The sequence below is a fragment of the Procambarus clarkii genome, chromosome 2 (assembly GCF_040958095.1).
Source record: "Procambarus clarkii isolate CNS0578487 chromosome 2, FALCON_Pclarkii_2.0, whole genome shotgun sequence".
Taxonomy (NCBI): domain Eukaryota; kingdom Metazoa; phylum Arthropoda; class Malacostraca; order Decapoda; family Cambaridae; genus Procambarus; species Procambarus clarkii.
Window position 1 is genome coordinate 48,395,676 of NC_091151.1, and position 23,311 is coordinate 48,418,986.

General features: G+C 44.0%; 2 protein-coding genes across 5 annotated transcripts in view; both read right to left on the reverse strand.

Annotated features, from left to right (window-relative positions):
• The window catches only part of acj6 (abnormal chemosensory protein 6), a 135,431-nt gene extending 128,595 nt beyond the window's left edge, over positions 1–6,836 (reverse strand). Inside the window, exon 1 of one of the 4 annotated variants that reach the window (XM_069325594.1) lies at positions 5,121–6,836. In XM_069325594.1, coding sequence (XP_069181695.1) covers positions 5,121–5,267 — 147 coding nt within the window. In that variant the 5' untranslated portion in view covers positions 5,268–6,836. The remainder of the gene's footprint in view (positions 1–5,120) is intronic. The other 3 variants (XM_069325572.1, XM_069325587.1, XM_069325579.1) reach the window with 3 other exon arrangements.
• A 10,315-nt stretch (positions 6,837–17,151) lies between these two features.
• Positions 17,152–21,737, reverse strand: LOC138366523 (dynein heavy chain-like). Its single transcript, XM_069327563.1, has 2 exons — positions 21,727–21,737; positions 17,152–18,409 (listed from the first exon to the last, which is right to left on the reverse strand). The coding sequence occupies exons 1-2, from the start codon at positions 21,735–21,737 to the stop codon at positions 17,152–17,154; spliced, it is 1,269 nt and encodes a 422-aa protein (XP_069183664.1).
• Positions 21,738–23,311: the final 1,574 nt, after the last annotated feature.

Below are 23,311 nucleotides of genomic sequence, written 5' to 3' on the forward strand. Positions count from 1 at the left end.
GGAACACTTTGTTGCTGTGTTCATATATGGAACACTTTGTTACTGTGTTCATATATGGAACACTTTGTTACTGTGTTCATATATGGAACAGTTTGTTACTGTGTTCATATATGGAACACTTTGTTACTGTGTTCATATATGGAACAGTTTGTTACTGTGTTCATATATGGAACACTTTGTTACTGTGTTCATATATGGAACAGTTTGTTACTGTGTTCATATATGGAACACTTTGTTACTGTGTTCATATATGGAACACTTTGTTACTGTGTTCATATATGGAACACTTTGTTACTGTGTTCATATATGGAACACTTTGTAAAGGTCGATATGTTTGGATCGATTGACAAATGTGTGCCAGCAATTGTTGGAGAGAACTGTTCTTGTTGTTGTTGCTGCGTTTGTTTTGTTTAGTCGCTGTTGCTACTGTTGTTAGTACCGTTGTTGCTGTTGTGTTGCTCTTACTGTTGTTGGTTTGTTTGTTAGTGGTGTTGGTTTTGTTGCGCAGTTGAAGCAGCAGCTGTTTTTGTTAATTATTTTTGTTTGTTCCTGTTACTGTTCTTGTTGCTTGTGTTGTTTGGTGTGTTTGTTGGTGCTTGAACTTCGGTTACCTTTATGCACCTGTGGTTGTTCTCCCCCCTGCCACAAACACCACCAGTGGTGCACCTGTGGTTGTTCTCCCCCCTGCCACAAACACCACCAGTGGTGCACCTGTGGTTGTTCTCCCCCCTGCCACAAACACCACCAGTGGTGCACCTGTGGTTGTTCTCCCCCCTGCCACAAACACCACCAGTGGTGCACCTGTGGTTCCTAAATGTCTGTTGGTCTAACACGAGGCCTCGGGCTTGACGGCTTATACCCAGACCGCAGCTAATCATACGCCTGGCGTAGCTAACCAATGTTTGGCGTAGTTACCTTGAGGTGCTTCCGGGGCTTAGCGTCCCCGCGGCCCGGTCGTCGACCAGGCCTCCTATAGTTAACATATACTTAGCGCATCTAGCGTATACTTGACATAACAGGCATACCTTGAGCACTCCAAGCTTATCTTGGAATACTTTCATTCATATGGAGAGAGGAAGAGTGTCCTGTCTTTACCTGAGTGCTTGCGTGACGCAAGAGTTCCCACTGACGCAGTTTGGCGGAGACCCGGAGCCCGCTGACGCAATTTGGCATAGACTCGGAGCCCACTGACGCAGTTTGCCATAGATCTGGGGCCCGCTGACGCAGTTTGGCATAGACCCGGGACCCGGCTGACGCAATTTGGCATAGACCCGGGACCCGGCTGACGCAGTTTGGCATAGACCCGGGACCCGGCTGACGCAGAATCAGGAACCGCTAATAAAGTACGACGCACTTGGGAACCGCCGAGGAAGTATACAGTTTACTCTGGAGCCAATTATTGTCATTATTATTAGTTGGTACACTACTGGTGAGCGATGTGTTTAAGTCAAGGCAGATCTGAGCCTTTACCTGGCCAGGTACAGTGTTGGGTGGCCAGTAACATGTGTGGCCACTGTGTGACATATATGGCCACTGTGTGACATATATGGCCACTGTGTGACATATATGGCCACTGTGTGACATATATGGCCACTGTGTGACATATATGGCCACTGTGTAACATGTGTGGCCCAGTCAGTATGGCCATGCAAGAGTGGGTTGAGGGTGGGCCACAGAGGGGGCCCTATCGACCCGTGTTATTGAGTGCGTATGGCGTCAAGGTGGGTCAGGGTGGGCTGGACTGAACCATACTAGCAAGAGGATATAGTCTGAGCAGGTTGGGCCACACTTGGATTGATATTATTTACCAGTGTCGCACATTATTACATGGGAGAAAACGACCTCTGAATTGATGTTACAAGCGATTATATTATTGGGGGTGAGCCAAGCGACATCGGTACTAGGCTATTACCTCGTTATGTCGTTAGTGTAGTTCACTGTAGCATTGGAGTAGTTCATTATATTGTTGGGGTAGTTTATACCGTTGCAGTAGTTCATTATATCGTGGGAGTATTTTATTATATTTCGTTGGAATAGTTGACTATATCGTTGGAGTTCACTGTTACATTGGAATAGCTCATTATATCATTGGAGTAGTTCATTATACCGCTGTAGTTGTTCATTATATCGCTGGAAGATTTCATTATATCATTGGAGTAATTAATTCTATCGCTGGAGTTATTCATTATATCATTAGAGTAATTCATTATATCGCTGGAGTTATTCATTATATCATTGAAGTATTTCATTATATCATGGGAGTAGTCCAGGAGTGAGGTGGGCGATATTTCACTGGCAGTTAATGAGGCATTATACACATGAGAGCAGGTTACAGTGGCCTGCATGATACAGGGACCAGCAGAGCGGGTTACAGTGGCCTGCATGATACAGGGACCAGCAGAGCAGGTTACAGTGCCCTGCATGATACAGAGAGAGCGGGTTACAGTGGCCTGCATGATACAGGGATCAGCAGAGCAGGTTACAGTGGCCTGCATGATACAGAGAGAGCGGGTTACAGTAGCCTGCATGATACAGGGAGAGCGGGTTACAGTAGCCTGCATGATACAGGGAGAGCGGGTTACAGTAGCCTGCATGATACAGGGACCAGCAGAGTGGGTTACAGTGGCCTGCATGATACAGTGACTAGCAGAGCGGGTTACAGTGGCCTGCATGATACAGGGACCAGCAGAGCAGGTTACAGTGGCCTGCATGATACAGGGACCAGCAGAGCAGGTTACAGTGGCCTGCATGATACAGAGAGAGCGGGTTACAGTAGCCTGCATGATACAGGGATCAGAGATATGAACAGGTATACCCTTGTGGCATATCGGGAGCAGACTTGGTGACGTTGGCACTATAGTTACTGACGCACCTTACAGCTGGGCTTATATGGTTGGGCACCAGAGGTGGCCTCGAGGGTGGGTTCGAGGGAGAGCTCGAGGGAGAGAGCTCGAGGGAGAGCTAGGAGAGGACGACCAAGTGACTCTTACGAGACTTTGAGCACCGTCGAGGGTGGGAAGAGTTGGTGTGGTCAGTGATAAATTACAAATATTTCATTAAGTTTTCTATGCAGGTCAAATGTAACACTATTGGACTGAGTGAAGGAAACTGTGAGGCGCCTGTTTGTTGACTGATGTATATAGTTGTAGGTCAGGGGGAAACATTTGTTTGTTTAGTTAGTAATGCTTGAATTGCAGTAAATTATGAGGGAGAAATGTGAGAATATAGAATATAAGAGTCGCTGATGTTTCTCATATATATATATATATATATATATATATATATATATATATATATATATATATATATATTCTATATTCTCACATTTCTCCCTCATAATTTACTGCAATTCAAGCATTACTATATATATATATATATATATATATATATATATATATATATATATATATATATATATATATATATATATATATACTATAATTTTGAGTGTTCCGTTGATGCTAAATGCTAAAGTTAACTACTGTGTGTTTTGCAAACATCTAAAATCTGAGTGTAAAGTACATATTTACATATATGTAAATATGCAAAGTACATATTTACACCAGTTGCACTCAACAAAGTACATAAGGTCAATCTCGTTGATAAACAAGGCAACTCACTACAGTATGTTATCTACTAATATTTCTTCCCGAGTCTGTATAAGATCAGTCACTGACATTTCTTAAGTGTTTACTCCATTACAAGAAGAAGACGATGATTAACTAAGACAGTCTACGGGCTCACCATAGCCCGTGCTACTTGGAACATTTTGTTCCAAGTAGCGAATCTTAAACAACAACAGCGATGATTAACTTGGGAAACATTAATTCAAGGGTTCTATTAAAGCATGGTATATAACGTTTCCATAAACTATGGTTCCCTCCATATATATAGTAACCATTGGGCTTCTATATATCGCCCTCCATATATATAGTAACCATTGGGCTTCTATATATCGCCCTCCATATATATAGTAACCATTGGGCTTCTATATATCGTAGCTTCAATCACCATGACGTTGTTAGCACCTGAGGTGTGAGGGAGTTCAAGTTCAAGTATGTTTATTGAGATAAGCAAGAAATATATCTCAAAGGGATAGAGTAGCTTAGGCTATTTCTACCCCCCTTGTGTGAGAGAGACCTGAGGTGTGAGAGCTCTCACCTCAGCAATAATTGGTTGTTAGTGATGGAAGCGCTTGTTTCAGAGTCTTGTTGCTGCTCCAAGTTTGGATGGCGCTTGTTAAACGTAATTATAATTTATTGGGAAGTATTTTACACATCTCCTTTATTTGGTAGGTAAGATTATCGATGATTTATGGGAAAACAGGAAGAAAGAATGAAGTGTTTGTCGTAGGTATTGGTAACAGTCAAGAAGATGGTAGACATTCGTTATTAGTTATTAAGTTACCAACGAAGCTTGTATGGACGTGAGGAAGTGTGTTTGTGACCCGCTAAGTACCAGACAACGGGACTGTTTACACTCAAGAACATGAACACAATTGTCAACAAGACAAAACAAAGAAAAACTTCCAAATTAGTTTAAAATTGTCGATTATTCAAATGATTAATTATTTCTTGGGTACCACTAGAAATACTCCATCATAAGTGAGGAATAATGTGTGTTGATGACAAAACAAATCAGAGTATTAACCACCTTTCACCACATATCACAACATCTAGACTCAATTTAAAAAACAAATACAACAAATATCTGACAAAGGATGACATGTGAATGAAGCTAAATGCCTTCCTCAGTGCTGTCATTAATGCATGCTTGCTATTCACCTTGTCACTTACATTTAATTAAAAATGTCATCACTAAAGAATGTGAGATGGTGCAGCTTAAGTGGTGTCGGAGCCACACACCGCTCAAGTCCGTCAACACTTGCAACACACCAATTGCATGCATGCAAATATTAATCTATGTGTGAGAAATGAATCAATACATGATACAATTACTAGACCTCATTATCAGTGATGGCGAAATAAACACTCTAACGCAACACAAAACACACAAAAATACAACCGTGACGCTATGAAAATAAAAGAGCATGAGACGCAAATAATATAGAGTGAGATTATTGCAAATGTGTGGAGGAGAAGAAGACAGGTGTGACTTACGGAGACAGGTGCGTTGCTCATGCATCGCCGCATCGGGTCGGGCGAGCGGTAAGTTGGGCTGTAGCGGCCGGTGAACCCTCCACCTCCGTTGGTCGAGATGGGTCCTCCTAGCGGCTTAGAACTCATCATTTTGTCCGGAGAGTACATCCTGCAGGAGGCTTCCAGCGTCTTGTGCAGCGCAAGTAGCGGGGGTTTACCGCGGCGACCTGCGGCTGGCGGCGTGACAGCACGCTGTGGCGCGGGGTAGGTTTTCCGACGATGATTAGCGGGATTTACTCTTCCGTCGCTTCCGACTGTGGCAAAACTATACCAAAAGCTTCATTAATCACGAAATATTCCTATCTGCTAGAATTACCAATCACCAAAGTCAGCGGCGACAGGGACGAGATCTTGAACGTGTGAGACTATTGCTAGCTAACAAGAGGGTGAGTCGACAACACCGGGGTGGCCGAACTGTCCTCATAAGCACGACATAATTGTCTACACTCCAGAGACTGACACTACTACCCGACGGCAATCCCCGAAGGCAAGAGGAACAAACCAACCACTCTAGCCATTAACTTCATGTCTTGCCTGCCACTTTGATCCCCAATTTTCCAGCAAAGAAATCCTCTCTATCTCCTTTACCGCTGCCGACTTGGGTGTCCCTAGCGCAGGGGCTCAGGCAGCGAGTGATCTGTGCAGGGCTCAGCCTCCGGCGAGATCCCCTTACTGTCAGATTAGTTTCGGTGAAGACGCGGCGGAGGGGCGGCAGAAGGAGGTGGAACAGGGGGCACTAGCGCTCTTGAAGGGGATGGTGGCGACCGGAGGCCCAACAGAAGGCTGTGATGTGGATGCTGGAGGCGGTGGTGGAGGTCGGGGGCGTTTGAGGGAGCGGGAACCCCTGTGATGGCTTCACTTGCTTGTCTTCGCGGCACTGGCGGGGACAACAACATGGCAGACTCCAGCTCTCTGCATCACTCCACCGGCATTTTGTTTTCCCACTTTTCTTCAAGAGTTCATTTTGATAATCGCAATCGTTCTCGCTCGATTTAAATATTTATATTTATATATATATGTTTAAGTTAGTATAATAAAAGGGTTCCCGTTCTTGGTTGTGGCCGAGCTTAGTGTACACAAAATTATCTAAAATAACGCGTAAATCTCTGTCGCATTGAATCAAAATTCTGAACTGTGCATTTCACTGTCAAACGGTCGACTTCCCTTGCACTGTTTACCGTGTGGCCAGCAACCACCACTTGCGCTCCAGTCACTTCCACGTTTGCAAGGAAAATGAAGCTAACGCACCAATGTTTATTGTATTTGTCTATCTATCAGACCACCTGTACCGTCCATTGGGTGTGACGTCACCCTCATTGTTGCCAGATGCCTGATTTATCCTCAGTGTCGTCTAATGTTGCTCTTATAGACTGTCATATGTATGTTTCTCTCATAAAGCCTCGTTCTGTATCGCACCGCGGTCTTAACCAGTAGAAATGTAGAGGATATTCATAGCTAGAATCTGTAAATAAAAAATATTTCGTCACTGAAGAGTGGACATTCTTTTTCCAGCTTCCAGCGTGACGTCACAGGTATGGATTTCAGGAGACGCATGCGCAGTTCACTCTGTGCCTGGACTCGGAGCGGGAAACTTGGCTCACTCTCGCCACCGGAGCATGGCCGGCTGTTGTGGCTACTGCTGCTCTCGTCTGCGCAAGAGGATAACGAGCTTTCGTTTGAAGATTGTGCACTTCTTTACCTGTCTCAGAAGTAGTGGCGGGAGCCTCGCGACGGCTCAAATGTCAAGCGAGGTTTAAAATCGTAGTTTTGATTCTTGCCGCTTGGCGGAGTTGCCGCTCAAGGCGGCGACGCCTGAGAGAACGGCATTGTGCTCGTCGCGAGGCGGGAGAACTGGGGTAATTCTTCAGTACACGCACTCACGCACGCACACACACACACACACACACACACACACACACACACACACACACACACACACACACACACACACACACACACACACACACACACACACACACAACATGGTACATCACACAACACAACCACCTCTCCACTAGTTCATTCATCAGAACTCATTTATTCATCTTTAAAACGGGGCAGTACTTGGCCGACGCGTCAGGTCAACAGCCAATCGTATTATATTGATAAGGTTGCACTGGTTGGCACTGCCTGCAGCAGAACCCTCCTTAATTACCGTTGGCACCAGAGTTGGCACTCTCCGAGGCACTGATGAGTACTCGGTGTGGGACTGTCTGTAATGGGGGTGAGTGGGAGACTTGGGAATGTTGTGAGGTTGGAGGAATCTTTGGGGCGAACGAATAATGAGAGAGAGAGAGAGAGAGAGAGAGAGAGAGAGAGAGAGAGAGAGAGAGAGAGAGAGAGAGAGAGAGAGAGAGAGAGAGAGAGAGAGGTGTGACACCCACCATCACACAAGGTGAGGGAGGGAGGGAGGCCAATCACCGTGGTAACATATTCATGATAATACTAACTTTTCTCTCCTGCATATTTGATTCCTTTCCCATGGTCGTCGCCTTCAGCACCCCGACCTCTCATAGCGATAAATAATTTTTGTTTATGTGATCTCAAGTATTTGCAAGTGGAGATGAATCTGATTGATACACACTCGATGTGGTGGGACTTGGTTAGGTTGGGTGTTGGTCTTTTAAGTCCTATTAACTGCGCGAGGGTTATTAAGGCCTTTGCAGTATACTAACTAACCAGCAAGTATACTTTAGTCCAGGATTAAGGTAAACTTCTAGTGTATATGCACTGAGAGGCGGTATACATCTGTATTGGTGTATAGTCCGCGAAGTCTCCATCGCGGACTTCTCTCTGCCTCTTCTGTAAACAAAAGAGGCCTCTATCTTTCCCCACAGGTCCTCTACACAGAGCTGACCTCTGTACAGGACACTCAGACAACACCATGTTCAATGGTCACCAATCAGATGTTCATCTGATTTCCTTTGGACGAAATGAAGAACTCAGATGTGATATACCAGATGCAAGGCTCAGATCAGATCTTCTCGTTGAGCGGAATTAACATGTGTGTAGTATCTAGGAATAACAATGTCAGTGCCAGTGCCTATTCAGTGCCAGGGGGGTCAATAATACCCCCCGCTGTATAATCAATATGTATATTCAATAATACATAATACAGTTTATGAGAGAGCGAAACAAGGAAGGCTGGTACTTTTCATATTCCTTGTGACACGTTTCGGTCCATTCTGGACCATTATCAAGTCGAGTAATAGAAGAATGGAAGGCAAATATATGCTAAGATGAGAGTAAGATGAGAGGTGAGGAACAGGTAAGACAAAGGGAAGATTAGGATGAGTGTAAGAATACAACTCATCCTCCTGTTTCGATAGTACTGTTTTGTAACTGCACCATAGTACAAATATTGACGTACTAAGCAATTAGATAGTAGAATTTGGTACTATTCATTTTATAGAGTAAGATAAAAATAAAGTTAATAAACAAAGTGAAATATTCCTAGGCCTAGTATAGTACTTATATGTACTTTATTAGGCCTCAGATAGCGTGTATTAGGCCCTAGGAAGGTTAGGTTAGGTTAGGTTGTCTTTGCAACAAATACAAAACCTTTTCCGGTTAATCCAAACACAATAGTAACAATTTCCACTTTCTAATTGTCCATTATGTCATATATGTACTATGGTCCTCATCGTTACTATAAGTACTAACTAAACAAGCGGATGAGCTTAAGAATAGGATGAATGTAAGAATTAACAGATTAAGAATGCAGACTTAACACATCTTTTGTGTTTCTTAGAAACACAAGAGACGAGAATGTTCCTAGAAATCTAGGTTCCTGGGATGGTACGTGTTGCTCCCGCAGCCACTAGGCCACGGAGACCCCCGTGACTGTATCACCCACTTCACTACGTGGGTGCCGGAGCGCGCATGCGCATGAACCGTACATCAATGCGCTTACGTAAATGGGAAAATTCTTTTGATTAGGATTATCATATTTATGGATTATTACTCTATGTATGTTTATCATGTTAATCTTCATTAGAATTTAATACCGATAAACGCAGCTGAATTATGGATAACTAAAGTGTACTCTCTCTTGTTAGAGATAAGGTGATTGTCAGTGTGTGGGATGCTGTAGGTGTCTCCTCTCCCATAGTGTGTGATGCTGTATGTGTCTCCTCTCCCATAGTGTGTGATGCTGTAGGGGTCTCCTCTCCCCTAGTGTGTGATGCTGTAGGTGTCTCCTCTCCCCTAGTGTGTGATGCTGTATGTGTCTCCTCTCCCATAGTGTGTGATGCTGTATGTGTCTCCTCTCCCATAGTGTGCGATGCTGTATGTGTCTCCTCTCCCCTAGTGTGTGATGCTGTATGTGTCTCCTCTCCCATAGTGTGTGATGCTGTAGTCATCTCCTCTCCCCTAGTGTGTGATGCAGCAGTTGTCTCCTCTTCCCTAGTGTGTGATGCAGCAGTTGTCTCCTCTTCCCTAGTGTGTGATGCAGCAGTTGTCTCCTCTTCCCTAGTGTGTGATGCAGCAGTTGTCTCCTCTCCCCTAGTGTGTGATGCAGCAGTCGTCTGCTCTCCCCTAGTGTGTGATGCAGCAGTCGTCTGCTCTCCGCAGTTTTCTCTCCTCAACAAACACACAGCAGACCTACCATCCCTCGCCAGCCACATTACATATAAATGGAAATAAATCAACATTTACATAAGGTTGAATTTGAATTTTGAGTGCGAGCGTTTGCCTTCATTGTTGTCTGTGAGCCGTGTGCTCTCTGCAGCACCCGGTCTCTCAACTACCACGTCGTTGTCGGGCTATTCATGCCCATGCCACCTCTTGGGTGGCTTAATCTTTATCAGTCAACCACCACGTCTCTTCCTGTACCTTGTGGGCCCCAAGGTACAAGTTACAAGGTACTATGACTAGTAGCGGCTCACAGTATCCACGTTTTCTATGAATCGGTTGCTTAGGTTAGGAAGGGGGATGGGTTAGGTTCGTAAGCTTCTAGTTAGGTTAACATTTTGTATTTTATACGTTGTGGCAGATGAAACAGGTAGAATAATTATGGAGTAGTAATATTAATAATTATAATATTAGTATTATTGTTATCATTATTATTTCAATAATAATAATAATGAAAAAATCCTCTAGTACTATAGGTAGGTGCAAACCTGCGACCACTGTTCGTAGGTCGCAGGTTCGAACCCAACTCACAGCCCTAGTGGATTTTCATATTGATATATACCACGTTAATGTGATTTATATGTGTTAATATTAATAAAAAATTAATAATAGGGAAAACCAACACTTGATATATTACATTACTCATACCAGTATACCACTATACCATGCAGCTTTTGTGTGCTAAAATATATATATATATTTGTAGCATATTATATTAGCTATAATTGGCAGTTCACCTGGGCTCTCGCGAACTTCTCCTCTAGTTCAGTCATTAGAGATTAATTGCTTCTCCAAATACACTTACACGGTGAAGTACACTGACACACTGTGTAGCGGAAATATTATTTAACTATTAGCATTGAGTTCCACTCACACTCGATCGAATCCCGCCAGACACACACCGAAACTACGACGTTGGTACAATGTTCGAACAAGTTTTAACACCTAACCAGTTATAACAACCAATATAGCAAGTTGTAACAACGTTCTAATACGTCATAAACACGTTAAGCCACGATGTAACAACTTTATTACAAGTTGTAACAACGTTCTAATACGTCATAAACACGTTAAGCCAAGATGTAACAACTTTATTACAAGTTGTAACAAGCGGAAAATAGAGACAGCTTCGGTTTGTATTTCCTAGCCGCGATCGAGTCACCTTCCCAGACAAATGTTGTCACTTTCATTTCACTTGTGTGGGTCGCGTGGTTAATTTAATCATGTTTAAAACAGGAAAATGTTCACTGGTGATATTGATGCCACGTTTTGTATGTTTATATAGCAGGTGGTTAACGTAAATATATGGCAGGTGGTTAACGGTGGTCAGCTACCATTAGACGCCCTCGTTCTGAGCTTCGTGGGTTGGAAATTTAGTAGTCCCCGTGGCGTAGTGGTAAGCCACTCGCCTGGCGTTTCGCGAGCGCTTTGGCCTGGGTTCACATCCTGGCCTGGGTTCACATCCTGGCCTGGGTTCACATCCTGGCCTGGGTTCGCATCCTGGCCGGGGAGGATATACTGGGCGCCAATCCTTAACTGTCGCCTCTGTTTACCCAACAGTAAAATGGGTACCTGGTTGTTAAACGATTGGGCGGGGTCGTATTGCGAAAAATATTAGGATTAAGGACTTGCCGGAAACGCTACGCGTGCCAGTGGCTGTACAAGACTGTAACAACTCTTGTATATAGAAATAAATAAATAAAACTATATAAAGGGCATTATTGCTTGAAATTATTTTCAGTAATGAGACATTTTCGTAAAGGAATCTAGATTTCAGTTGTTTGGGAATCTATTACTGGTATCCTGTGGTCCCGGGTTCGATCCCGGGCGCCGGCGAGAAACAATGGGCAGAGTTTCTTTCATCCTATGCCCCTGTTACCTAGCAGTAAATAGGTACCTGGGTGTTAGTCAGCTGTCACGGGTTGCTTCCTGGGGGTGGAGGCCTGGTCGAGGACCGGGCCGCGGGGACACTGGAGCCCCGAAATCATCTCAAGATAACCTCAAGATAGATGCTTCCCACTCCCAGCAACTTTCCACACCGTAGAGAGCTTGTAAGTGAGAAAGCCAAAGAAGAAAGAAGTTCTAAAGTCTTTTACACCGACATAGATGAGGTCCGAGACATTGTAGACGATCTCTGAGGTGCCAGCTCCCAGGTATCACTCTCAGCTCCCACTGTTACTAGCGACGCGCCCGGGATCTAAGCGGTTCTGCATCATTGATAGAAATCACTTTATTTTTTCTCTAGAGTTTGTGAATATTTCAGGTGGGGCGGACTTAGAGCCGTCCCGCAAGACTGGCCCGGGTGTGGAGAAGCAACAGGCGGGCAAGGTGGTGGTGCTCACCTATCCCTCACTACGGCACACTGAGCTCTAGCTCCTGATGCCCGGCCTACTAGCCCTCTTGTACCTCTTGTCTTATACTTTAACTATTCTCACCTTCCAATTCAGTGCGTTCCTCTTGTTTACTATTGGCTTTCTTTCCGTATTTCTTTCCATCCCTTCGGCTCATTTGTTCCCAGTTTCAACCTGTGTCCTCCTGCCGTAGTTGCAATTTAAAATGGCTATCCTTGTCTATCTTGACTATTCGCCTCAGTATCTTGTATATTGGGATCATATCTCCTATGTTTCTTCTATCCTCTAGGGCAGTGAGATTTAGTTCTATCAGCTTAATCTCATACCTTAATCCTCTTAGCTCTAGCACGAATCTTGTTGCTTACCTCTGTACTTTGTCAATTTTTGTTTTATGCGTCACAAGTACGGATTCCAGCTGCATATTCTAGTATTGGTCTGACAAATGTTGTGTAGGTTGCTATCAAGGGGTCTAGATTTAGGTTTCTAAACGATCTAATGTTGGCCAGCGTCCCGTATGCTGCCGATGTTATCCAGTTTGTGTGTGCTTCTCTCATGTTAGTGATGGAATTATAAAGTAGAGTAGGGTGAATTGAAATGAAAGATGTGGAGAAGGAATACGTAGAGTAGAATTAGGGGAAAAAAGTAGAAAAGTAGGGGGTAGGAGGGTAAGCAGCAGGAGTATGAGGGGGAGTAGGGGGTAGGAGGGTAAGCAGCAGGAGTATGAGGGGGAGTAGGGGGTAGGAGGGTAAGCAGCAGGAGTATGAGGGGGAGTAGGGGGTAGGAGGGTAAGCAGCAGGAGTATGAGGGGGAGTAGGGGGTAGGAGGGTAAGCAGCAGGTGTATGAGGGGGAGTAGGGGGTAGGAGGGTAAGCAGCAGGAGTATGAGGGGGAGTAGGGGGTAGGAGGGTAAGCAGCAGGAGTATGAGGGGGAGTAGGGGGTAGGAGGGTAAGCAGCAGGAGTATGAGGGGGAGTAGGGGGTAGGAGGGTAAGCAGCAGGAGTATGAGGGGGGGAAGTAGGAAGAGGAGGAGGAGGAGGAAAGTGAGCAACAGACCAGTAAGAGAGGGCACAAATGTTTCTACACTCCAGGCCTCATCTCTCTTCTACCTCAGCAAAACCCCTCAAATATGTTATTCTAATTTACCTCACTGGTTATGGCCCCCTACGTCATGTGTGTGTGTGTGTGTGTGTGTGTGTGTGTGTGTGTGTGTGTGTGTGTGTGTGTGTGTGTGTGCGTGTGTGTGTGTGTGTGTGTGTGTGTGTGTGTGTGTGTGTAAGGGAGGAGATAATATGCGTGCACATGATCTTGTGTGTCCCCTGCTCTGAGCCCACAACCCTCGCTTATATCTTATTTACCAACCGCTTTCCAGTTTGTTTATGCTTTGCTTCACCTTTATCATCACAACTATCCTTATCTGCGCTTTATCCTGCTCCATCATTCCCCTCCCCGTAGTGACCAGATCACCACTAACCTCCTCCTTCATTCATCACCCAAATCTCTCAAATAAATAAAATATATTTTTTATATCAATCTAAAAAAAATTACAACCTGAGAAAAAATGGACAGAAATATATTTTAACTCGTTATAAATTACTTGACAAATTAGCGGACCTCACCCAGCTCTTCCCCGGAATAAAAAATCGAATTCTATAAATTATGAAACACTAGAGTTGGAGAAAACTTTTAGTACTGACAGTTCGAAGTACGTATAAATTCTGTTCCCCCAAAATCGCTCCGAGCGATCTTGCTGTCACCTGCGATAGAGATATCAATTATTTGCACCCTGTTCCCGAGAGAGTAACGAGGTCTCCGTAAATCTAGAAGCGATATTACTTGGGAGTCCAGGCTCCACCAGAGTTCGATCCCACTGTATTGCCGCAATGGTTTTTCATAGATTAGTTACGTTTTGGTGGTGTTATTATGTAGTGGCAGTGGTTCCTAGCCGAGAGTAGCAACCATGCACTCTCAGCAGTAAAGAAACAAATATTGCAGTAAGGAGTTTGGAGGCGATAGTAAAGAAACTGAAAATTAGAAGTACACATATTTATAATTACATATTTTGCAAGTTGTGTGAATAGTTAGGCAGTTATCGCGGGGGAGGAACACACTCAGCAGTGTGGCTATAAAATACTTGATAGGGATAAAGGACAGACTAAGTGCTGGGATTTGGACCATCGGGATCGAACTCTGACCTCACACGAAGCGAGATCGTCGCTGTATCGACCAGTCTAAATGGATAGAATAATGAATTGATCATAGTATTCCTATCCGTGGTTGTCATTGAGAGAGAGATAGAGGGTGAGAGCTAGAGAGAGAGAGGGTGAGAGCTAGACAGAGAGAGAGAGAGAGAGATAAAGGGTGAGAGCTAGAGAGAGAGAGAGGGGGAGCTAGACAGAGAGAGAGAGAGAGAGCTAGACAGAGAGAGAGAGCTAGACAGAGAGAGAGAGAGAGAGCTAGACAGAGCTAGAGAGAGAGAGCTAGCTAGAGCCACAGCTAAGTACCATAGCCGCTCCCTGCCTGCTGACAAACACGGTCCTCTGTCACACATGAAACAAATCTTACACATCACATTTGGCCGCCCATCTGCGCCTCGGGGAATCCTATCCATATTTTCCCCGCTAACGGCATTTTAAATCTTTGATGTTATTACGGCCAATGGGCAGTAAATTTGGGCTAAATGGCCTCTCCCGATGCGCCTACTCTTCACCACTCGCTTATTCGAATTATCCCTGTGTCCGGAGTCTCGCTTTTCGACTGTACTACTCGCTTATCCGGATTCTTCGACACCTACTTTATATCAGTGCTGTTGTGCATTTTTGCTCAGCATAATTATCCAAGCTTATCCAGTCTCTGGTCCTACAGCGCGTCATTTATTAGGATTATTGTTACTTATCCATACCTGCGGCTTACACGATTTATGCCAAGTTATCATCACTATCATCACACTCGACTTGAGAATGGTCCAGGACGGACCGAAACGTCGTCTCTTCACTTTCTAGTGTGTGGTTTGGTCAACATATTTCAGCCACGTTATTGTGACTCCTCGTCGGCTTATCATCACTATATTGACTCGCTTTTACACTTTTCATGTGTAAAAGGTGATGTGTTTTACATCATTCGCTTATTTTCTAATTCTAATCCATCTCTTCATTCTAATCTATCTCCTCCCTCTAATTCCAGTCCTTTAAACAAAAATTTTAATTCCTCCCAGAATTTTCATAATTTCTCTAAATTGACTAACTTCGCCTAGTTCATTTCCACTTGTTCGGACATATCATTTCTCGTTTATCCGAACTCGTAGATACGACCCGAAACTCTTAGATATGCTCTATAACTCTTATTACGACCCAAAACTCTTAGGTACAACCCAAAATTTCTTTGATACTTCGCAAAGTTTTTAGATACGACCAAAACCTCTTAGATATGACTAAAAACTCTTAGATGCGACGCCAAAACTCTTTGATATGACTAAAAACTCTTAAGAGATGACCCAAAATCGACAAAACCAGTAGATCTTATTGATGTCACTTCCATTTACGCCAGAATTTAATTCCTTATGTTTCTGTAAATAGAATTGTTAAATTTTATTACTCAAACCTAACCAAGCTTACCGTACCCTAGTCTCACCTCACATAACCTAACCCAACCCAACCTAACCCAACCTATCCCTCCCTAACCTAACCTGATTTAACCTGCTCTAATTCCTTAATTATAATTGCCATTGCAATGTACAAAGCTTCTGTTCATCCCGCTCAAAATATCCCTAACTTCAAAAAATAATATCAGCAATTACACAAACAATAATGTTATGTAAAAGCTCAGATGATATCCATTCGCACATATATATTTTTCCATTAATCTGGCCGGGCCATCATGACAAGGATTTGGCCAGTTGTCGACATGATAAATCAGGCGGAACAAGCGGCAGTAGTCGGCGGTGTTGATAGTTAATACATTCCATAGCACGAGCCTAGCCCACCCGGACCACATCGGGGGTTTTCATATCATATCAATGTTCAATTAAAGGATTTTCACCGGCTCTCCACATTAGCAACCGGACGCCATTAATTTTATTTGTCGGATTTCTTTTTTGGTATATATATTTTTTTGGGTGGGGGGGGGGGGTTGCAAGCTTTAAATGTAAGTTTTTTGTTTTGTTTTTAGGGGTGAGGGGGGGGGGGTTGTCAAATGTTTCTGGTTAGTGTTTGTTGATGGTGTTTTTTCTATTGGGTGTTTGGTGGTGTTTTTTTTTAATTGTGGTGGTGGTGTTTTATCAGGTGTTTGTTAGTGGGGTTTTATCAGGTGTTTGTTAGTGGGGTTTTATCAGGTGTTTGTTAGTGGGGTTTTATCAGGTGTTTGTTAGTGGGGTTTTATCAGGTGTTTTATGTGTAGTGATTATTGACTTAGAGCCCAGCGGTGTAGCAGTTGTTTATCCAGGTGTATTGTTTCTGGCCCAAGTTCAGTATTGTGCCCTTTTTTTCAGCAGTAATATATTTTTGTTATTGTTAGCTACAATCATTCTGGATTGTTAGTTACAAATATTTTGTATTGCTAGTTGCACTTTGCATTGATAGTAACATTTTGTATTCCAAGTTACACTTTGAATTGCTAGTTATACTCTATATTACTCCTTGAATTGCTAGCTTACAATCGGTTGTCTCCACATTAACTACTTTGCAACATAACTTTCGAGTTCAAGCTGCATTTGAGAGCAAGCTTTACAAGTCCTTTGTAAGTTTAATGCAGTTTAATGCGTGAGTTCCATAAGTACTTTGCACCTCCCGAGCACAGCGCCCTCTTAATGGCATTAGTCGTTTTTTGGGGTGTTAGTTAAATGTTGATTCTTTGTTGCTTAAAGCAGGCGATGTGTTTGTTATTCTTAGTGTGTGTGTGAGAGGGGGGTTAGTGTCCTTGTTTTGACCCAAGGGAGGGGGTGTATGCCCCACCCCTAGAGGGGGGAGGAATGGGGGGGGGGGGTGAGAAGGGTGGAACGCGTTACCGATCACGCCTCTACGGACATCTGGCCGCAGCCGGAAGCCGGTTACCTGTTGTTGACTGATACAGATAATTTTCGAGGACAATGGTTGCTGAAAGTTTGGTCATTTGTCCTCGATTATGACCGGTTGTTATATGTCCGGCTTGCTGATTTACCGTGTGGTTTATGGTGAGGTTTACCCTGTGATTTACAGCATGGTTTATGGTGAGGTTAACCCTGTGATTTACAGCATGGTTTATGGTGAGGTTAACCCTGTGATTTACATGGTTTACGGTGAGGTTTACCCTGTGATTTACAGCATGGTTTATGGTGAGGTTAACCCTGTAATTTACAGCATGGTTTACGGTGAGGTTAACCCTGTGATTTACATGGTTTACGGTGAGGTTTACCCTGTGATTTACAGCATGGTTTATGGTGAGGTTAACCCTGTAATTTACAGCATGGTTTACGGTGAGGTTAACCCTGTGATTTACAACATGGTTTATGGTGAGGTTAACCCTGTGATTTACAACATGGTTTATGGTGAGGTTAACCCTGTGATTTACAACATGGTTTATGGTGAGATTAATCCAATTTACAGCATGGTTTATGGTGAGGTTTACCCTCTGATTTACAACATGGTTTATGGTGAGGTTAACCCTGTGATTTACAACATGGTTTATGGTGAGGTTAACCCTGTGATTTACAACATGGTTTATGGTGAGATTAATCCAATTTACAGCATGGTTTATGGTGAGGTTTACCCTCTGATTTACAACATGGTTTATGGTGAGGTTAACCCTGTGATTTACAGCATGGTTTACGATGAGGTTAACCCTGTGATTTACAACATGGTTTACGATGAGATTAACCCAATTTACAGCATGGTTTATGGTGAGGTTAACCCTGTGATTTACAGCATGGTTTATGGTGAGGATAACCCTGTGATTTACAACATGGTTTACGGTGAGGTTAACCCTGTGATTTACATGGTTTATGGTAAGGTTAACCCTGTGATTTACAGCATGGTTTACGGTGAGGTTAACCCTGTGATTTACATGGTTTATGGTGAGGTTAACTCCGTGATTTACATGGTTTATGGTGAGGTTAACCCTGTGATTTACAGCATGGTTTATGGTGAGGTTTACCTTGTGATTTACAGCATGGTTTATGGTGAGGTTAACCCTGTGATTTACAACATGGTTTATGGTGAGGTTAACCCTGTGATTTACAGCATGGTTTACGGTGAGGTTAACCCTGTGATTTACAGCATGGTTTAAGGTGAGGTTAACCCTGTGATTTACAGCATGGTTTATGGTGAGGTTAACTGTGATTTACAGCATGGTTTACAGTGAGGTTAACCCTGTGATTTACAGCATGGTTTATGGTGAGGTTAACCCTGTGATTTACAACATGGTTTACGGTGAGGTTTACTCTGATTTACAACATGGTTTATGGTGAGGTTAACCCTGTGATTTACAACATGGTTTACCGAGTGATTTACAATGTGGTATACTTTTATGTAGCCTGTGATATTGTGTGTTATTCTCCCTGGTGTAATCTCATTTACATTATGGTATACTCCTGTTTATCCAGTTATTTACAGTGGTTTACCGTCAAATTTACGATGTACTACAATCTAATTTACAGTCTGATTTACAAATTGATGTACTTTGGTTTACCGTCCTATTTATAGTGTGGTATTCTCGTATGGTGTACTGAGGTGGTGTTTTTTTTATTGTGATATTTTACGTTTTCAATGATTTACAGTATACTTCAGATCTCTTGCGATGTGGAATTCAAATGTGATTTACTGTGAAATTCTTCCTGGTTATAAAGTGCAATTTGCTGTGATTTATCTCCAAGCATCACCACTGTCATGGGCTTGGCACTGTCAGGGGCTTGGCACTGTCAGGGGCTTGGCACTGTCATGGGGTTGGCACTGTCAGGGGCTTGGCACTGTCAGGGGCTTGGCACTGTCATGGCCTTGGCACTGCCACGGTGTTGGCACTGTCGCTCACGAATTGTGAGGTGGAGTACAACGTGACTAAAGATTTTCAATACCTTGGTAGTGGTGATTTGTGATCCAGTTTACAATAGACAGCCCTTAGGTGCTGGGGAGCTGTCATCACTGTCGCCCTTGCTGGCTTGGGAGGTGTGTGGGGGGGGGGGGGCTTGAGAGGGGGGTAGGTGTGGTGGGGGTGTTGGAGGAGGTGTGGTAGGGGTGTGGTGGTCGGAGGAGTCCTATAGAGGAAGACCAAAGTGCTGTGGGAAGCTAGAATTAAGGAGTATTATAGTGTGGGGGTGATTTAGTGAGGGGGGGGGGGGGTATTGTGGGGGGAGGGGGGAGGGGGTGTGTTGACATGGTATAGTGCCTTTGTCCTGCAGTGTATATATGGTTCTGGCACAGTATGGTTGACGGGGGTGGGGTCATGTGCTCTTGTGTAGTGCACACACACACACACACACACACACACACACACACACACACATCAGTGATGTTGATAAATGATAAACAACAACAATTAGAGTATAAATAATAATAATATTATTAATATTATTATTATTATTTGGTATTAGTTTTGTATATGTGGTATTATAGCAGGTGTGATTGGGAGTGTTTCTGTCAGACTTTGTAGTGTAGTGTGTTGGTCGGTTACATTACTGGTACTCTCTAAGTCGCTTCGTCGGGCAGGGAGTGTGCCTGGTAGATAGGAATTAGCAACAGTGGCATGATGCGGGGATGTGGCAATAGTGGAATAATGGCAGAGATGTGGCAATAGTGGAATAATGCCAGAGATATGGCAATAGTGGAATAATGCCAGAGATATGGCAATAGTGGAATAATGCTAGAGATGTGGCAGTAGTGGAATAATGCCAGAGATGTGGCAATAGTGGAATAATGTCAGAGATATGGCAATAGTGGAATAATGCCAGAGATGTGGCAATAGTGGAATAATGCTAGAGATGTGGCAATAGTGGAATAATAGCAGAGATGTGGCAATAGTGGAATAATAGCAGAGATGTGGCAGCCTTGCGGGTCACTGGTCTAGGGGGGTGGGGGGGAAGGGGGGTTAACTCAAGTATTCTTATTAAGGTCAACATTATACCGTGTTCTCTCACATGCGGAGCGGTCCTTGTCACTCGCACCACTCTCAAGTTGGTCTCCCCCTTCTTGGTCACCATTATAACTTTTATTAACTTTTTTTGTTCGTTTATCCCCTCCCCCCCTATGATATTTGTGATTTACGACGCACGCACGCACGCACACACACACACACACACACACACACACACACACACACACACACACACACACACACACACACACACACACACACACACACACACACACACACTACATTTGAAACTGTGTATGGAGTCAGCCTCCACCACATCACTACCTAATACACAGTTTCAAATGTAGATATGGCAGAGCCCAGTAGGCTCAGGAACCTCTACACCTGTTGATTGACGGTTGAGAGGCGGGACCAAAGAACCAGAGCTCAACCGCCGCAAGTACAATTAGATGAGTACACAGGTGTGAGAACCAGTAGATAGTGCACATTCCCATCCGCAGAGAAACCAACGAATAACTCATCAACACAAGCGGCCGACGAGCAGGAAAGAATGAGAGAAACATATGACACCAAGAACATGAGAACACAGAGGTACATAAGAACAGGGGACGAATACCTCGGAGTCAGAAGAGAAGAGGAGAGGCAATTCTGAGTAGAGCATCACGCGACAGCCAAAAGGTATCCACACCCACGTCTAGATACATCTAAAAATGATTGAAACAAGGAAGTGAAGAGACTGTGGAAGACAAGTCATCAGCAATTCGTCATACCAATTAACTATGAGTTGCAATGAGTTGACTTGCAATATCTTGTTATGTTGCAAGTCTCCCTGTCCCTCCCCCTCGTAGTTTAACGGAATTAAGAAATGTTATATTGTTCAACATAACCTATCGATGTGGTTTTTGTGAATCAAGAATATAAAGAGGGTGAAATCTGCTTCTATGTCACTACTCGCTGCGTCACTCGCTGCGTCCAGCCATTACGACGCATTTATCCGGTGGATTACGTGTAGTTTGCGTCCATCTTTACCATTGGACTTTATTTCTATTGATGAGTTTGATGAGGAACTATGAAATGTTTTCTGGTCATGACTACACGATCACCTGTACTTACCTAGTTGTGTTTGCGGGGGTTGAGCTCTGGCTCTTTGGTCCCGTCTCTTAACTGTCAATCAACTGGTGAATCTTACAACCTGTGTAAGACAGATCATGAGGTGGGACTTGGGGGTCGAGGGTGACGGTGGAGGACCAGGTCTGAGAAACACAGACCAAGTGAGAGGTCTTGAAAGAGAAACTTTAACAGATACTTGAACTGAGCAGCACAACACAACACGAGGTAACAGACCAAATCTAGAATTCATAGATTAATTCATCTATTAACGAAACCTGTTGATCTTTTCTCAATTATGGCGACTTTGTTTGGATTTATTAAACAGCTTAGGAGGTTCGAAACGCTGCGAGGAATGTGAAATTTCGTAAAGTTCGTAAACTAATATATGTAAACCTCATCTGGTCGTCATGTAAACCTCACCTGGTCGTCATGTAAACCTCCCCTGGTCGTCATGTAAACCTCACCTGGTCGTCATGAAAACCTCCCCTGGTCGTCATGGAAACCTCACCTGGTCGTCATGTAAACCTCACCTGGTCGTCATGGAAACCTCACCTGGTCGTCATGGAAACCTCTCCTGGTCGTCATGGAAACCTCACCTGGTCGTCATGGAAACCTCTCCTGGTCGTCATGGAAACCTCTCCTGGTCGTCATGGAAACCTCCCCTGGTCGTCATGGAAACCTCCCCTGGTCGTCATGGAAACATCCCCTGGTCGTCATGGAAACCTCTCCTGGTCGTCATGGAAACCTCCCCTGGTCGTCATGGAAACCTCACCTGGTCGTCATGGAAACCTCTCCTGGTCGTCATGGAAACCTCTCCTGGTCGTCATGGAAACCTCACCTGGTCGTCATGGAAACCTCACCTGGTCGTCATGGAAACCTCTCCTGGTCGGCAAGAGAAGAGGTCAGCCTCCCCTCTACCAGCTTCATGTCTCAAGGTCTCAAGAGATTTCAGTGGAAAACACAACACTGACAGTGACCCGAGGCATCCAGTGCCACCAGATGGCGCTGCGTTGTGTATGATAATTCCCCTTATCGGGGCCAGGTAGCCTGGAAATCGAACCCGGGATCCCAGATTGTGAGTCGAGAACGGAGCCAATTGCACTACGAGACCAATAGATAATTTAATTCTACAGGAACTTTATTTATTTTATAGATACTAAAAGTTAATTACCAGCGTGTTCATATGAGGATTGAGTGTAATGTTCTCGACCTGTTAAATATAGGCACCAGAGAACCTTTCAACAGTTATACTGCAATTTTTCTGCTGTTGCTGTGATGTCTATGTTGCAAACTGTTGCAATTTGTTTAATGTTTGTCTTAGTTTATTCCTAGTAATGGGTTGTTTGTTATTATGTGTCGTCAATATTTGTGTGGTGTGTGAGTAATATGTGGGCTGGTGGTGTGTGAGTAATATGTGGGCTGGTGGTGTGAGTAATATGTGGGCTGGTGGTGTGTGAGTAATATGTGGGCTGGTGGTGTGTGAGTAATATGTGGGCTGGTGGTGTGTGAGTAATATGTGGGCTGGTGGTGTGTGAGTAATATGTGGGCTGGTGGTGTGAGTAATATGTGGGCTGGTGGTGTGTGAGTAATATGTGGGCTGGTGGTGTGTGAGTAATATGTGGGCTGGTGGTGTGTGAGTAATATGTGGGCTGGTGTTGTGGGAGTAATATGTGGGCTGGTGGTGTGTGAGTAATATGTGGGCTGGTGGTGTGTGAGTAATATGTGGGCTGGTGGTGTGAGTAATATGTGGGCTGGTGGTGTGTGAGTAATATGTGGGCTGGTGGTGTGTGAGTAATATGTGGGCTGGTGGTGTGTGAGTAATATGTGGGCTGGTGGTGTGTGAGTAATATGTGGGCTGGTGGTGTGTGAGTAATATGTGGGCTGGTGTTGTGTGAGTAATATGTGGGCTGGTGGTGTGTGAGTAATATGTGGGCTGGTGGTGTGTGAGTTATATGTGGGCTGGTGGTGTGTGAGTAATATGTGGGCTGGTGGTGTGTGAGTAATA